This window comes from Onychomys torridus, chromosome 6, assembly GCF_903995425.1.
Source record: "Onychomys torridus chromosome 6, mOncTor1.1, whole genome shotgun sequence".
NCBI lineage: Eukaryota > Metazoa > Chordata > Mammalia > Rodentia > Cricetidae > Onychomys > Onychomys torridus.
In genome coordinates, this window is record NC_050448.1 from 70,437,475 (window position 1) to 70,454,580 (window position 17,106).

Here is a 17,106-nt window from a genome sequence, read left to right on the forward strand (position 1 = left end):
TAGGTGCTCTTAACCACTGAGCCATCCCTCCAGCCCCAGCACGTATTTCTTAGTCGTTTCTTTTCCACTCACAATGCCTGTCATTCCAAGTACTCTGCTGAAATTACATTCTTTGTCCTATCTCCTTTTTTTTTCTTTTTTTGAGCTGAGGATTGAACCCAGGGCCTTGTGCTTGCTAGGCAACCGCTCTACCACTGAGCTAAATCCCCAACCCTGAATTTACATTCTTAAATAGAACCATCTTTTTTTTCAGTCTTAATCTTTTTCTTTTAAAGTACATACTATATTTGGCACTTGAGTTTGAGATAGGCTCTCACTATGTAGCTGTCCTGGAACTCACTCTGTAGCCCAGGCTGGCCCTGAACTCTCACAGATCCGCCTTCCTCTGCCTCCCAAGTGCTATAGTCAAAGGCATGTGTCATTACACCCAGTACATTGGGCACTTTTTACCACTCCCTACTTGACATTCTTGGCCTTTTTCAGATTTTTTTTTTTCTCTGACTCTACCTTGTTTCCTTTACTTCTCCATTCCCTGATAGCCAAGTATCCTGTTAGGTAATTTTTCTAGCCTTTTGGAAATGCCATTCACCTTTTCAGTTGTATCTGTTACCTCCCGGAAATTCACTTCCAAATTTGTAGACATTTCTTTAGCTTTAGCTTCCAGGAACATATTAACTATTGACTAGACATTTTAACTTGGCTCTCCCAAAGCGTCAAAGACCAGGCTTGACAATGTTCCCCCAAATTAACTTACTTTTCCTATCTTCTTTCCTTTATTAGTGGTTTCACAAAGTGGTTTTCCAAACTCAGAAAGATACTATGGAATCTTTTGTCCATTTTATTTATAGCATTTGCTACTAGGTCCCAGTTCAAATGTAGTTTTGTCTTCCTCCTATGAAGTCATACTACATATTAAACTCTTCATGACATGGGCAGTATGTTCTGCTTCCTGACACCACCTAACCAGCAGTGTGTATATTGTACACAGAAGGATTTTCATCTGAGTAAAGGAGTGTCCTCTGTTTCTTTCTTTAAGGTCCTGCTAAAGTCAGACAGCCCAACGGGTGATGTTTTGCTGGATGAAACTCTCAAACATATCAAAGCAACTGAGCCAACAGAAACTGTCCAGACATGGATAGAGCTACTCACTGGTGAGCTGACTGAAAGCCACGCCCCAGCCCCGCCCTTGGTCATCTTAGCCTACACTAGTGAAGTCAGAGGGGAATAGACAAGAGCAGCAGCTAGGTAAGGAGAGTGGCTAACCAGCACCTGAAGCCTTCACAAGCATGGCAGCTTAGCATCTGCGATCCTACTCTGAAAAGGTTTTGTTGTCTGACAGGATCTCAGCCCATGCTTTCCTTGAACTTGCTGTGCAGCCAAGGATGTTCCAGAACTTATCCAGCCAAGGAACTCTTTTTTTTTTTTTTTTTTTTTGAGACAGTAACTCCTATGTCCCAGATTGCCTCAAACTTGCTATGTAGCCAAGGATGACCCTGAAGTTCTAATCCTATTGCCTTCGCTTCCTAAGTGTGGGATTATAAGCATAAACCATCACTCTACTTCCTTATAGTGCTAAGGATCAAACCCAGGACTTCAAGGATGCTAGGAAAGCACTGGACTGACTGAGTTTTATTTCCAGACCTTCCCAAGAAGCTTTGTATTTATATATTTTTTATGATTGTGTATGTGTGTACTGACCTGTGGGAGTGCACACGCCAAGGTCAGAGGATAACTGTTTAGAGGTGGCTCTCCTGCCACCTTTATGTGGTATCCCAGTATTAACTCCAGTTGTGAGGCTTTATGCTAAGTGTTTTTACTTGCCAAACTTACTTCACCAGCCGTTTTTAAAATAAACATTTGTAGTTAGAGTTTTCCTGCCTGGCCACAGTCTACGACAAATCTCTCTTACCCGCCAGTCCCACAGTCGCTCAGACCCAACCAAGTAAACACACAGAGACTTATATTGCTTACAAACTGTATGGCCGTGGCAGGCTTCTTGTCATCTACTTCTTCTATCTTAAATTAACCCGTTTCTGTTAGTCTATACTTTGCCACATGGCCTGTGGCTTACCAGTGTCTTTACATGTTGCTTCTCATGGCAGTGGTGGCAGTGTCTCTCCCCAGCCTTCTACTTCCCAGAATTCTCTTCTCTCTTGTCCCGCCTATACTTCCTGCCTGGCCACTGGCCAATCAGAACTTTATTTACACACAGCGATATCCACAACACTTCCCCTTTTCTTTTTTTTTTTTAAAGGATGGTTTTAACTTTTACATAGTAAAATTACATATAACAAAATTATCAAGCAAGAATTACAGTTACAATATTAAAGAAGATATCCTATCTATCTTATATTTGTGAGTCTAAGGTTTTATATCTAACTTATCTTTTATCATAACTGAGGAAATTATAACTATCTAGCCTTCAACCACATCAAAGACCTCAGAAGGATATAATATTACCTGAGAAATGGGAGAAGGATGCAAGCAACTTTCGGGAGTCTTGCAGGGTTGACAGAGACAGCTGGCAGCCTGGACAGTCACCTAATGTTCCTTTGTAAAGTTGGGACATTTGTCTTCAGCCCACAGGGCTAGAGTCTCTCAGTCACTTCTCTCAGTGTCCTGTAGAATTTCTGGCAGCTTCCTCTGCGAAGCAGGAACCTGAAGGACCATTTTGTCAAGCAAAGTTCAGTGGTCACCTTTCTATGGGTCCTGCATGTCCAGTCGATCAAGCAGTCCAGGCAAGAACAGTTTCTTGCCCAAATGGCTATTTTTGCCAAGGTGAAGATAAACTCCATATGAAGTGTCTTCAATGCCCATCCTCCTCTCTGAAGTAAATCGGTGCTGCCAGGAGCAGACATGTCTCACTGTCCAGAAAGTCTAAATTTTAAAAATATTTTAAATGCCATATTCTGTAGACCTTTGAAGTGTTTGAAGATTACCTGTCTATCTGAAATATCTCTGTGTATACCTAGAAGACTTAACTAACATGGCTATGAGTATGATTATCATAGATGACCAGTTATTAATCTATTTTTAATTATCCATTACAATTTTAAATGAGCTATACAAACATAATACCTTAAACATGAGTAGAAATATGCACACAGTATAACAAAATTAACTTTAAGTTTGTATCAATAGACTAAAATCTATACCAATGTAAAACATTTTAAACAAGTTGTTGTTCTTTAGAAGTAAGTTCATTAATCTACCCTTCATCCTATTATATCTATATCATATCCCCTCTTTTTCTTTAGAAAGAGATCACATTTATAATCAACCTGCTTTAAATAAAAATATTGGTTTTTCTCTGTCCCACACCAGAGGGCTCTTCTGATTTGGGACACAAGAATCTCTTAACCTTTTCTTTTAGCAATATGTCTGGGTTTAGAGAAGGAGTGAGCCAATTCCATCTCCAAAGCCAGCTTGATAATTTTGGGAATGTGGGCGTAGTTTTTCTTACTACTTCCTGCTGGACGGGGGCGCTGTATCTTATGGGGACACAAAGAAAATTTTAGGATTATGGAGTAGTCCATTAGGGTGAACCTCTGAGCCAGTTGCCTTGAAACCATTCTGGATGTCAGATCATCTGGGCCATGGTGTCATCGGAGACCTTTCAGGTGGTCTTGGCTGATCAAACCTGATGTATCTTAATCTGGAACAAATCCATAGCCTCTGGCTTTCTGTGGAAACAAAAGCAGAGACTCTTTTCCAAAGCAACATATTCTTATATCCAAATTTTGAAGTCAAGTTACCTTTAAAATTTACATATTTGTTTAACTCAACAGTTTTTATGATCAGATCTTTTTTTGTGGTTAAAAATCCCAAAGACAAGACAAACCAGATTCTCTGTGTAATATCCATCTTTATAAGACTGAAACACCGCTGTGGCTGCTGGCTCCGCCCACCTCAGCTTCCCAACATGGCGGTGGTACAGTTTACTGCCAGCTCTGGGTCTGGAGCCATATATACCATCAACTATCAGAAGCAGTTCTATCAAAGCAGTTCATAGCCCAGAAACCTTTTGTTGTTGTTGTTTTTAACTAGCAAAGGCTAAATCTACCACACAGCAGAGTAAAGTGCCGCTTGTAGACTCCTCATTCCCGCCACACTGCAGGTCAGACGCACACGCCAGGAACCCGCCATAGTAGCTCAAACTGGCAGGCTGCCACTAACTTGAGGAAGACAACTAGGAAGCTGTTTTTAGCTCCATTTAGAATCTTTTTTCTCAGGTTCTAGGTGGAAACTCTTGCTAACATGTTGGACGCCATTTGTAGTTAGAGTTTTCCTGCCTGGCCCAGTCAGGACAAATCTCTCTTACCCGCCAATCCCACAGTCGCTCAGACCCAACCAAGAAAGCACACAGAAATTTACATTGTTTACAAACTGTATGGCCGTGGCAGGCTTCTTGTCATCTACTTCTTCTATCTTAAATTAACCCGTTTCTGTTAGTCTATACTTTGCCACATGGCCTGTGGCTTACCAGTGTCTTTACATGTTACTTCTCATGGCAGTGGCGGCAGTGTCTCTCCCCAGCCTTCTACTTCCCAGAATTCTCTTCTCTCTTGTCCCGCCTATACTTCCTGCCTGGCCACTGGCCAATCAGAACTTTATTTACACAGAGCGATATCCACAACAAACATTAGTAAAGCTTAGTAAACTTTTTTGTTTGTTTGTTTTTGAGCTGAGGATTGAACCCAGGGCCTTGCGCTTGTTAGGCAAGTGCTCTACCACTGAGCTAAATGCCCAACCCTAAACTTTTTAAAAAAGCATTATTAGCCAGGAATGGTGGTATATACCTGTAACCCTAATACTTGTAGAATTACTGATAGTTCAAGGCCAATCTGGGTTACATTTGGAAACACTGTTTAAAAAACACCAAAAAATGGGTTCAATTCTCAATACCCTCCCCAAAAAAGCATGTGCATAAAAACTAAAGTAAAAATTGGAGTCTGGAGAGATGGTTCAACAGTTAGAATGAACACTACTCTAAGAGGATTCGAATTCAGTTCCTGAACCCATGTCTGGAGACTTACGACTCCTGTAACTCTAGCTGTCCTCTCTGGCCCCTTGGGAATGCACATGCTTATAAGTGTGTGTGCGTGCGTGCGCGCGCGCGCGCGCGCGCGCACACACACACACACACACACGCACACGCACAAGATAAATTTATTTTAAAAAGAGTTAAGCCAGCTGTAGTAGCAAAAGCTCGTAACCTCACAATGTGGGAGACTAACCAGAGAGTTTCAAGATCAGCCTGGTATTCATAGTAAAACCCTATCAAAATAATAATAATATTTATTAGATGATAGCCAGGACATTGACATAGTAAGATCTTTCCATCTTGAATATCCCAGAATTATCTGTGGGGTTTTTTTGGTTTGTTTATGTTTTTTGGTTTTTTTGTTTGTTTGTTTGTTTTTTCGAGACAGGGTTTCTCTGTAGCTTTGGAGCCTTTCCTGGAACTCACTCTGTAGACCAGGCTGGCCTCGAACTCACAGAGATCCACCTGCCTCTGCCTCCCGAGTGCTGGGATTACAGGCGTGCGCCACCACCACCTGGCTGAATTATCTGTTTTTACAGCTAATATTTCATTAATTTATGTGCCACATTTGTTTGGTCATTTAGCTGATGGATATTTGAATATTTGAGTTACACTGCTTTTTTCTTTTCTTTTTTTTTTTTAAACACTACTTTTTAGCTATCGGGACCAAGGCTACGGTAAACATTTGTGAACAATTAAAAAAATTTTTTCCAGCTGGCTGTAGTGTAGCATGCCTTTAATCCCAGCTATCAGAAGGCAGAGACAGGCAGATCTCTGTGAGTTCAAGGCCAGCCTAGTCTACAAAGTTGAGTTCCAGGACAGCCAAGGAAGGCTGTTACAGAGAGAAACTCTGTCTAGGGAAAAAATTTTTTCTTGCTTTGCTTTTTATGCATGTACATGCCCCTTCCCCCAACCCCCACCAACATACAACATAGTGCACATGTGGAGGTTAGGGGACAACTCTGAGGAGTCAGTTGTCACATTTTACCTTCTGGGTCCAGGGATTAAACTGAGGTAGTCAGGCTTGGTTGGCAAGAGCCTTTGCCCATTGAGCTATCTCACTGGCCCCATTTGTGGACAACCTTCTAAAACCTTGTATCAAAATCAAGGTTTTGTTGTGGTGGCACACACACACACCCCCCCCCACCCCACCCCCCCACCCCCCACCCCCCCGAGACAGGGTTTCTCTGTGTAGCTTTGCGCCTTTCCTGGATCTCGCTCTGTAGCCCAGGCTGGCCTCGAACTCACAGAGATCCACCTGCCTCTGCCTCCCGAGTGCTGAAATCAAAGGCGTGCACCACCACTGCCCAGCAAGTGGCACATTTTTAATCTTAGTACTTGGGAGATGGAGGTTAGTTTCAGGACAGCCAGGTCTACGTAGAGAAACCTGTGTAAAGAAAGAAAAGGCTTTGGGCTGACAGTTTTGTTAGTCAGTGCTTTGAACTAATCATTTTACTTTTTGGACCCCATTTCTTCTGACTCTGAGTCAGCTGTTGACCTCACTGCAGCTCTGATGTGACAAGTCGTTTTTATCAGCCCGCCTTCCAAGACTGCCTCTTAGTACCTGGCATTAGATATAATTCTCTCTACATGTACCCTATGTGGGGTTCATTGAGGTCAAAATGTTTAGGAAAGTGTTTTCCATGGAATATGGGATTTATTATTCCGCCATTTTTATTTCCTCTCCCTTTCTTTCCATTTCTTTCTCTGTACTTTTTACACAGGTGCCAGTCCTGAGGGCACTTCACATTTCTCTGACTACATAATCTCATTTTGTATTGTTAAACAGGATTTCACATAGCCTGGGGTGGCCTCAGACTTACTCTGTAGCAGAATATAACCATGAACTCCTGATTCTCCTGCTCAGGAGCTTTACAGGCATTCTTCACAATGCCCAGCTCAAACTACATAATCTCTGTTGTCTCTAAGACTGCTGATTCTTTTGCTAGCTCAATTTTGTTGTTGACCTCTTAAGTAAATTTTTTATTTTGCTTAAAATAAAAACTCCAGAATTTCTGTACGGTTGTATAGCTTCTGATATCACTGTTGAGATTTTTTTCTCTAATTTTTATTTTAGTTATGAGTCTGTGTCTGTATGTGGAAATGTTCGTGTGAGTGCTGATGCCTACAAAGGCCAGAAGAGAGTGTAAGCCCCCCGCCCCGCCCCGCCGCTGTCATATAGGTAGTCATGAGACACTTGACATGGGTGCTGGGATCCTCTGCAAGAGCAGTATTCATTCCTAACTGCTGAAACATCTCTCCAATGCTCTCAGTCTCTATCTCTCTCCCTCCCTCCCCCTCTTTTTCCCTCCCTCCCTATCTCTTTCCCCCTCTCATTTCATCTTACCTTTAAGTCTTAAGGGTTAGAATAAGCCACTGTTAGTCAAAGGTTTTGCCAAAGACCCTGTATTACTTTTCTTTTCTTTCTTTCTTTTTCTTTCTTTCTTTCTTTCTTTCCTTCTTTCTTTCTTTCTTTCTTTCTTTCTTTCTTTCTTTCCTTCTTTCTTGTGTGTGTGTGTGTGTGTGTGTGTGTGTGTGTGTGTGTTTGGTTTTTTGGAGACAGGGTTTCTCTGTGTAGCTTTGTGCCTGTCCTGAAACTCACTTTGTAGCCTAGGCTGGCCTCGAACTCACAGAGATCCACAAGGCTCTGCCTCCTGAGTGCTGGGATCAAAGGTGTGTGCCACCACCACCCGGCTACTTTTCTTATTGCTGTGACCAAGAAGCAGTTTAAGAGAGGAGAATTTATTTTGACATAAACATTGGGAGGCAGGAATCAGAGATATGAATGCTGGTGCTCAAAAGGCTTTCCTTTGTCTCCTTTTACTCAGTCTAGGTACACATCCAATGTCTAGGATGGGTCTCTCCTTTCAGCTAAACCTCTTGGGTATGCCCTCACAGACAGGCCAGCAGTGTGCCTTCTAGGCAATCCTTTTTATTGTTACTAAATTTCTGTTTATATAGTTGGTGTGTGGGATGTGCACAAGCATGCACCACAACACACATCTGGAGTCCAAGGACAACTTATAGGAGTCAGTTTTCTTCCGCCATTCAGGTCAGAGTCCATATCAGTTTGTCAAGCCAGGCAGCAAGTGCCTGGACCTACTAAGCTATCTCAATGGTCACTCCTTATGAGAGAGAGAGAGAGAGAGTGTGTGTGTGTGCGCGCGCGCGACTGTACTCACGGGGAGGTGAGAGGACAGCTTTCGGGAGTTGATTCTCTCCTTCCACCATAGGTTCCAGGGATCAGCCCCAGGTCACCAGGCTCTCCCAGCAAGCACTTTTTACCTGCTGTACCTTCTGGCCAGCCCTCTCCTGGGATTCCAAATCAAGTCAACAATGAAGAGTAACTGTCGCCGGGCAGTGGTGGTGCACACCTTTGATCCCAGCATTCTGGAGGCAGAGCCAGGCAGATCTCTGTGAGTTCGAGGCCAGCCTGGTCTCCAAAGTGAGTTCCAGGAAAGGCGCAAAGCTACACAGAGAAACCCTGTCTCAAAAAAAAAAAAAAAAAAAAAAAAAGAGTAGCTATAGTACCCCCTTTAGCCAATTATATTTTGGTTTTTAATGTGTATGAGTGTTTGCTTACATGTAATTAGTATGTACTACATGTGTGCAGCGCCTTTGGAAGTGAAAAGAGGGTGTCAGATTCCCTGGAACTGGAGTTACACACAGTTGTGAACTGCCATTGTGGGTGCTGGGAACCAAACCTAAGTCAGAGCAACAAGTTCTCTCAGCTCCTGAGCCATCTCTCCAGCCCCACTTTTTGGAGTTTTGTTATTACTGTAATTGTTGTTTACTGATACAGGGTCTCATGTAGCCTAGGCTGACCTTGAAACTCATTTTATAGCTGAAAATGACCCTGAAGTCTTCATGTTCCTGCTCTGCCTCCCAAGTGCTGGGATTGCAGACATAGGTACCATACCTGTCCCAGTTAAATGTTACTGTTCTTTTCTTTTGGGGATTCATTTTAAGGCCTCACACATGCTAAACTACTGAGCTGGACTCAAGCCCCACTCATTAGATTTTCTTACCCTTTTACTGTTGAATATGTATGATATGTGATTTTGACACAGGTAACATAATTCAGAAAGTTTACCTTTTTTTGCCCCATACAAGAATAAGGGCTAGTAGCTTGGAAATTCCTTTTCTGTTTTCTTCTGAGGAAGACTAGTGTTTTGATTATGAACACAGCTTGTCCCTTCCAGTACAGAATGTCTCCTCAAAGTTAGAAGGGGACAATTAGGGTCCCAATGTTGCCAGCCTACCATATCAGGAGGACGGCGTCTGTCCTTTAAGCAGAGACAGCACACCTCAGTCTTCTCAGCTTCACCAGTCAAGTAGAGCTTCTGCATTATAGAAAATCAACCTTCCAAGGGAGCCTGGAAGAGTCTACCAGAGCCGCAGGATTTTTTTTTTTTTTTCCAAAGCTGAGGACCAAACTGAGGGCCTTACGCTTGCTAGGCAAGTGCTCTACCACTGAGCTAAATCCCCAACCCCTGCATGATTATATTTTAAGCCTAGTGTCTTAGAGTTACAGCAACTTATTATCTGGGCATGGAAATGCCCACCTGTAATCCTAGCACTTGAGAAGCTGAGGCAGGAGGATCACTAGTTTGAGGCCAGCCTGAACTACATAAGGAAATCAAAGCCACCCAATATATACTGAGATGCTGTCTCTGGAAGGATATTTGGTGGTAAGTAACTACAGCTTACTGTTATGTGTTCTGTCAGAGGTTATGCTTAAACCCCTGGTGTCAGTGACATCCTCTAATCAAGCCCCAGATCCTGTTCCAATTGCTCCTGAGTGTGTGCATCTAGTATAGGTACATACCCTTGCACCCACCAGGGCCGACCATGATTCCAGCAGGGTTCTCCTGCTTTTTCCTCTGGCTACTGTTAAATTCCAGGAGGCTTTGCCAGTTGATATTTGCTCTCAGCATCCTGACAATTATTCTGCACCAAGAAGATGTCTGCGGTTTTCAGCAGCACCTTTAGATTTAGGATTCTCTACACTTGATCAAATGGACTTCTTGGATACAGCTGTGGAACCCTTCCTCCTTTAGGCTTTTAGTCTGTTTCTCCTAGTGTGACACCCTCTTGCTATGTTAGTAGTGGAATGGTGGCCTCTCGTCCTCTTGGCTTTCATTTTCTAATCTAGGACCTCAACTCTTCAAAGAAGATAGAATGGGGTAGTTTGAGCCCCAACATTGCTAGTTCACCATTCCTGGGTAGGCCTTCCACCCAAGAGACGCTGTCTGAAAGAAAGGGAAGGAGGTAAGGAAGGGCTGGAGGACACCTGAGGCTGTTCTCTGACATCCATGTCCACACACACACACATCCAAGAACAATTAGCAACATCACAGAGAAGTCATATATGAACTGAAATAAGGGGCCAGAGAGATGGCTCAGTTGTTAAGAGTGCTTCCTGCTCTTTCCAGAGGACCTGAATGCAGTTCCCAGAACCCATGTCAGGTGGCTCACAACAACCTATAACTCCAGCTCCAGGGGATTCAACACCTTCTTTGGACTCTGGACACGTGCATACATACATAAGTACAAATAACAACAAAAAAACTATAATGACAAAAATAAAAATCCAGAAGACTGTCAAGATGGTTTTATCAAGTAAAGGTACTTACTTGCTGCCAAGTTTCACAACCTGGGTTTGATCCCTAGAAGCCACAAGGTGGAAGGAGAGAATCAGTTCTGACCCCCACACAGGTACCATAGCACACATGCTTTCATGAACACTAAATAATAAATGAGTACAAGCATGATATGTGTGCTCTTGCGTGCACATGTGTGTGTGCAGATATTGTTATCTGTGTGTACACATGTATATGTGTATTGTACATGTGTGTGCATGTGCATCCATGTATGTGTGAGGACAATTTTTGAAGGTCGTTTAATGTAAAATACATTTGGAGTCAAACCAATACATAAAGCACGAAGGATGGTTTTAAAAAAAGTTGACATTGTTCCGCCACGGATGGGGATTGTGCTTTTAAATTTTTAGACAAGGTTCAAATAACAAACTGGCCTTTTCTTTTTGTTTTTCTCTGTCTGTTTCCCAAAGGTGAGACATGGAACCCCTTCAAATTACAGTACCAGCTAAGAAATGTGCGAGAGCGAATTGCCAAGAATCTAGTCGAGAAGGGTATTCTAACCACGGAGAAGCAGAACTTCCTGCTGTTCGACATGACCACTCATCCAGTGACCAATACAACAGAGAAACAGCGGCTGGTGAAAAAGCTTCAGGACAGTGTGCTAGAGCGGTGGGTGAACGACCCTCAGCGCATGGACAGGCGAACACTGGCACTGCTCGTGCTGGCCCACTCCTCCGACGTGCTGGAGAACGTCTTCTCCTGTCTGGCGGATGACAAGTATGATGTGGCAATGAATCGCACCAAGGACCTCGTAGAACTGGACCCCGAAGTGGAAGGGGCAAAGCACAGTGCCACAGAGATGATCTGGGCTGTGCTGGCGGCCTTCAACAAATCCTAAAGCCAGCAGGCGGGTCTCCTCCGGTGGCTGTCAGAGACCCCATCACTGAGCTTTGTGTAGTGAGGTATTGTCGTCATCCTTTTCCTCTTTTTTGAATCAGACTCGTGACTTGAGGAGGACCGCCTCAGGGCTCTTCATGGCCACGACCGTTCTGAGCAGACTCTTTCTCCTCTACTTCCATTCTATGTCCAGATGAAAGCGGGGAGCCCATGCACATCCAATAAATCTCTCCCATTTCTGGGCTTAGTTTTAACCAATGTGCTTTTGGATCAACAGGAGTATCTATGTGGGGTTTAGAGTTTTCCAGCAACAAAATGTGAAGATGAAGAGCAAACTGTATATCCATTTTTTGCTCCCTTGTTCAGGTTTTCTCAGCCTTTGTCTCTTTGACTCTGCTAAACAACGATGCTTACTGACATCACTGTCTCTTTGAATGAGGGGCAATAGAAATAAGACTAATTTTTGGCCCTTGAGATTGTACCTCCTGCCCGTGCTTCTCTCATCTTTATCTAATGAAAATACTCCAAGTTTGATGACTTGACACCCATAGTTCTAGAAGCAGAAATGTATCCCATGCTCCTTTTTAGCACTATCCTGCTTCCACAATCCTTAAGACAAAGTCTGAATTTAAAGAGCAGTGTGCCTCCCCACCTCCTTCATGCAGCCAGCATTAGAGCCTGTAGAGAAGGGAGACCACAGGAGAATTCACATCATTGAAGCCAGGTGTAGAGGGAGTGGGGAGAAGGTGCCAGAAGGGTCTGGAGCTGAAGGTCAGTCTCAGCTAGACTAGTGAGTTCAGGGCTAGCCAGGGCTCTGTGATGCCACCTCTCACTCAAGTGTCAGGACTTTTCTTGGGACTGTCTCGTTTGCTCCAGACTACTTTAAATGTCTCTACTCTGGTCAAGAGAATTCTAAGTTTCAATTCCTAAATTACAGCACCGAGTCCAGACAATGCAACCAAACTCCATGTCTTCATAATCCCTGTTTTTATCTCCTATTTAAATTAGTAAATTCTCCCATATTTAAGGGCTTTGATAGTAATTCTGTCTATATTTAATCTATAGACACCCTCCAAATTGTGTCTCCTTTCAACACAGTCCTCATTCTGGCAGAATCTCTTTAAATGTTTTTGCTTCAGTAGTGAAGGTGAAGAGGGACTTCGTTTAGAGGAGATGCTATTTAGATGGGTAGTTGAGTGTCAATGGTAGCTGATACAAAGCCTAGGTTTAGGAGCTCTGAAGAGGCCAGCACTTGGTTGTGCTGATTTCAAGCACCCTGTCAACTGCTGGGGAGAAACAGACTGCCACACAGCCAATAAAGATCACTTGAACTCATACCAAATCCCCCAATCAGAAGTAAATTGCTCTAACTTCATCTGCTCCCCTGAACTACCTAGATCCATGAAACTTCTCTAATTCATTGTTATTGTTTTCATTTCATATGTCTCTTAGATTAGTTGAGCTATAAATTGTAATTTGAGAAGCAAGTAGAGCCTTAGTCTGGCTCGCTAGAAATATGAAAGTCAGCCCATGTGATATCCAGCGGCTTAGCTTGTCTTCCCATTAGAACAATTCGGCATGAATTGAAACCAGGTTTTCCTGTGGAAAGCTTCAGCTTGGTTGGGGGATAAAAGTTGAGTTCTTTCTTGCAACTCTCAGTGTTTATTTTTATATGTCCATAAAATGAGGATGTCGTCACTTCAAATCTGTGTAATGTTCACTGCCAAACACTCATTTAGTGTATGATTGCCACCACATTTCTGTATAATAAAGATCAATAGTTATGCCCCTGGTCTCTCTGTACATGGTTTATAACTTCATTAATTGTGGTATGTATTGACAGGGCACAGGAGTGCTGACTTGGGCTCCAGCTAACATCCCAGTAGGGACTCCATCTCAGTCAAAGTAAGTTACCCAGTAATACCATATTACCACTGAAGAGAATGAGGATGACTTCTGTGAACACATTGCAAATGGCCCAAGTATGTCTAAAGATGAACCTAACAATGTTAGGATAGCTAATGGAACTGCTTCTGATTGCCTTCTTACTCCTTCCCTCCCTTAGGATGTCTACAGCACAAGGAACAGGAAGAAATGTCCTTATGTGGACTGGCTATACTTTGCTATGTAAAATGAGCCATGTGAGAACTGATTCTCCACTAATACCTTGGGAGTCCCTGGGATTGAACTCCTACCATCAGGCTGAGCCATTTCTCTGTCCTGGTTCCTTGTTTTTAATTTACTGCTTCTACAGATAGTCGGTTGGAGAAACACAGCTTTCTCACCCCTTGTATTCAATCCATTGCTAAACTAAGAAATCACACGCACACATGCAGCCATTGATTCCCAGACCCTCTTTATTATTTTAAAATCTTTTTTAAAAGATTTATTTTGGCTGGGAGGATGGTGGCACAAGCCTTTAATCCCAGCAGGTTGATCACTGTGAGTTCAAGGCTAGCCTGTTCTACAAAGTAAATTCCAGGACAGCCAGGGATATACTGAGAAACCCTGTTTCAAAAACAAAACAAAACAAAAAAAGACTTATTTTCTGTGTATGGATATTTTGCCTACATGTTTGTATACCATATTGGTGTAATTACAATGGAGACCAGAAGAGGGCCTCAGATCCCCAAGAACTGGAGTTACAGATGGCAGTACATCTTGTGGATGCTGAGAACCGAACCAGTATCCTCTGTGAGAGCTGCCAGTACTCTTTAACTCCAGGCCTCTCCCATTGTTATTATTTTTTAAAATCTTAAAGATAGGGTTTAATTTTCCCAGGCTTGCCTTGGATTTGTAATTCTGTGTCAGCCCCCTGAACTGCTGACATTAGAAGCCTACTGCACCAGGTCCAGCTTCTCACATACTGTTGATAGGGTTAGTTTTGTATTTTCTTGTCTCCCTTAATTTCTCTTTTTTTAAGTCTATTTATTTATTTATTTGTTTATTTTGAGCTGAGGATCGAACCCAGGCAAGCGCGCTCTACCACTGAGCTAAATCCCCAACCCAATTTCTCTTTCTTTTTCTCTTCTTCTCTGCACCCTCTCCCACTCCCCCCCCCCCCCCCCACCCCCACCCCTGTGCGGTACTGAGGATTGAACTCATGGTTTCATGCATGCTGGGCAAGTGCTCTACCACTGAGCTGAGCTGTATACATACAATGCAGTTCTGCTTTGCTCTTAACGACCACATTTCTGGGTTAATTCTAATTATCTTTTAACTAATGATGGCAAGAGACTTGGGCTAGACGGACCATCTCTAGTGCCTTTCTGCCTAAATTTCTGAACATTTGTATTCATCACCACCAAATTAACCTTCCTGAAGGTCAGTTCTGCTTCTCATTCAATTAAAGCCTTTTACTGATTTGTCCTGGTATTTCTAAATGACCTTTGTTAGGAATACTTTTTTTTTCCTTTTTAGAGCTTTATTGGGAAAGAAGGAGAGAGAGAGAGAGAGAGAAACAGACCACGTGGAGGGAAGAGAGCGGAAAGAGAAAAAAAGCTACCTTTTTTTTTACCCTTACACTGCCTATGGGTCGTTTTAAAATTCCTATAGAGCTTTATAAACATTTTTATTATGCTTATCTTTGCCTTGTATGATAACCTATGTTTCAGTATTTCTCAGGTTGTCCCATGAGAAGTAAACCTAATGCAATTAGAATTGAACATGTAGCTCCCAAGCCCATCTGTCACAAGTCGTTGCCAAAAACAGTTTGTTGTTGCATGCCTTTAATCCCAGCACTTGGGAATCAGAGGCAGGTGAGTCTCTAGGAGTTCAAAGCCAGCCTGTCTACAGAGTGAGTTATAGGTCAGCCAGAGCTACACAGTGAGACCCAGTTTCAGAAAAAGAAAAAGTAGGGCTGGTTAGTGGTGGCACACACCTGTAATCCCAGCACTCGGGAGGCAGAGGCAGGTGGATCTCTTGAGTTTGAGGCCAGCCTGGTCTACAGAGTGAGTTCCAGGACAGCCAGAGCTACACAGAGAAACCCTATCTGGGGGAAAAGGGGGGTAACAGGGTGGGGGGCTGGAGGAGGGGAAGAAAAAGTGAAGCTGGCAGTGTTGTTGACTAGATATACTTTGTTTTTGTTTTGGAAAATTTAGTATACCACAAGAGAACAGTGGGTTGTTACAGTGCCTATATCCATTATTCCTTGTTTTTTTCTTTTTCTGTTTTGTGGCAGGGTCTGGGTTTGAATTCACTATGTAGCCAAAGATGGCCTTGAACTCCTGATCTTCCTGCCTATGCCTCTCAAGTGCAAGAATCACAGGTGTGGTCTAATGCCCAGCTGTTAGTGTAAGTAAGCATTGCAGCTCTGATGGAAAGGGATCCTGACAGTTGGGAGCCAAGAAATACCACAACGTCACCTAAGGTAGCAGCCCTGCTCCAGTGAAAGGTGTCCTTGATATCACAGCCTGCTCTGCTCCCCTTGGACTCCAGCGAAAGTTGTTACTCCTCTGCTTCACTCCACTCCTATGAAAGAAGGTCATCACTCAAACCTCCTTCAAGAAATTTATTGGGAGGAAAGAACCCAGGAGCGTAGCTGCCTCTAGAATGAGGAAGCAGCAAACTGAACAGAGTACAGAGTTTATATAGGGATTGTTGGGGTCAGTGGAACTTTCCAGGGTGTCTTGGGATTGGTGGGATTTCAATCCCTGTTCTCAAGTCAGGGTCAAGGTGTTTTTCCTTGACCCTTTTCTCCCTACAATTAGACCAATTATTCAGAATATAAATATGTAATACTTTTGGACTAACACTCTTAGAAGACTTAATCTTGAGAATTAAAATGCTTTGAAGGGCAGAGGCTGCCTTATGTATATATTCCTATAAAAGTAATACAGTACTATCTACTGACAGATACTAAAGAACTATTCTATTTCTTTGGTAATTTTTGGTTTTTGAGACAAGGTCACACTGTGTAGCCTAAGTTAGCCTCGAACTCAAGAGATCTCCCTGCTTCAGTGTCCTTTGTGCGAGTATTACAAGCAAGAACCACTACACAGGTTAAGAACTACTGTGATTCTATTTACATTAATAGGAATTTAATATATGTGCTAAATGTTTATCATGTACCTAGACTGCACTCCTAACTCCAAGGATTTAGGTCTCCACAGAATGACTTTTTTTTTTTCTTTGTTTTGTTTTTACGAGACAGAATTTCTCTGTGTAACAGTCCTGGCTGTCCTGGAACTCACTTGTAGACCATACTGGCCTCAAACTCCCAGTGATCCACCTGCCTCTGCCTCCCAAGTGCTGGGATTAAAGGCAGGCACCACCACCTGGCCACAGAATCACTCTTAATAATTATAATGCCTACCTAAAGACTAAAGTGTGGAACGAAAGCCATACAAAGAAAGCTGGTACAAGCTAGCACCTAGTCCCTGAAAAAGAAATTTGTCCTCCAATTTTATTTCTGGACGTCAGAAAATTTCTTTGTAACACCGCTCAAAGCTTAATCCTTTGCACCAGGGTTCCCATGTTGGCCCTCTGGTTTGACATTCGAAAGCCTGCCCAAGACCTGATGAACTGAAGGAAGATTCTTCCCACACAAGAAGCAAAAATACC

The 17,106-nt window shown here is 42.9% G+C and overlaps 1 protein-coding gene across 1 annotated transcript in view; it reads left to right on the forward strand.

The window, feature by feature from the left end:
* Golph3l (golgi phosphoprotein 3 like) overlaps window positions 1-13,330 on the forward strand; it is a 32,585-nt gene extending 19,255 nt beyond the window's left edge. The window contains exons 4-5 of the mRNA XM_036190277.1: window positions 1,037-1,151; window positions 11,118-13,330. Coding sequence (XP_036046170.1) covers window positions 1,037-1,151; window positions 11,118-11,545 — 543 coding nt within the window. The 3' untranslated portion in view covers window positions 11,546-13,330. The remainder of the gene's footprint in view (window positions 1-1,036; window positions 1,152-11,117) is intronic.
* Window positions 13,331-17,106: the final 3,776 nt, after the last annotated feature.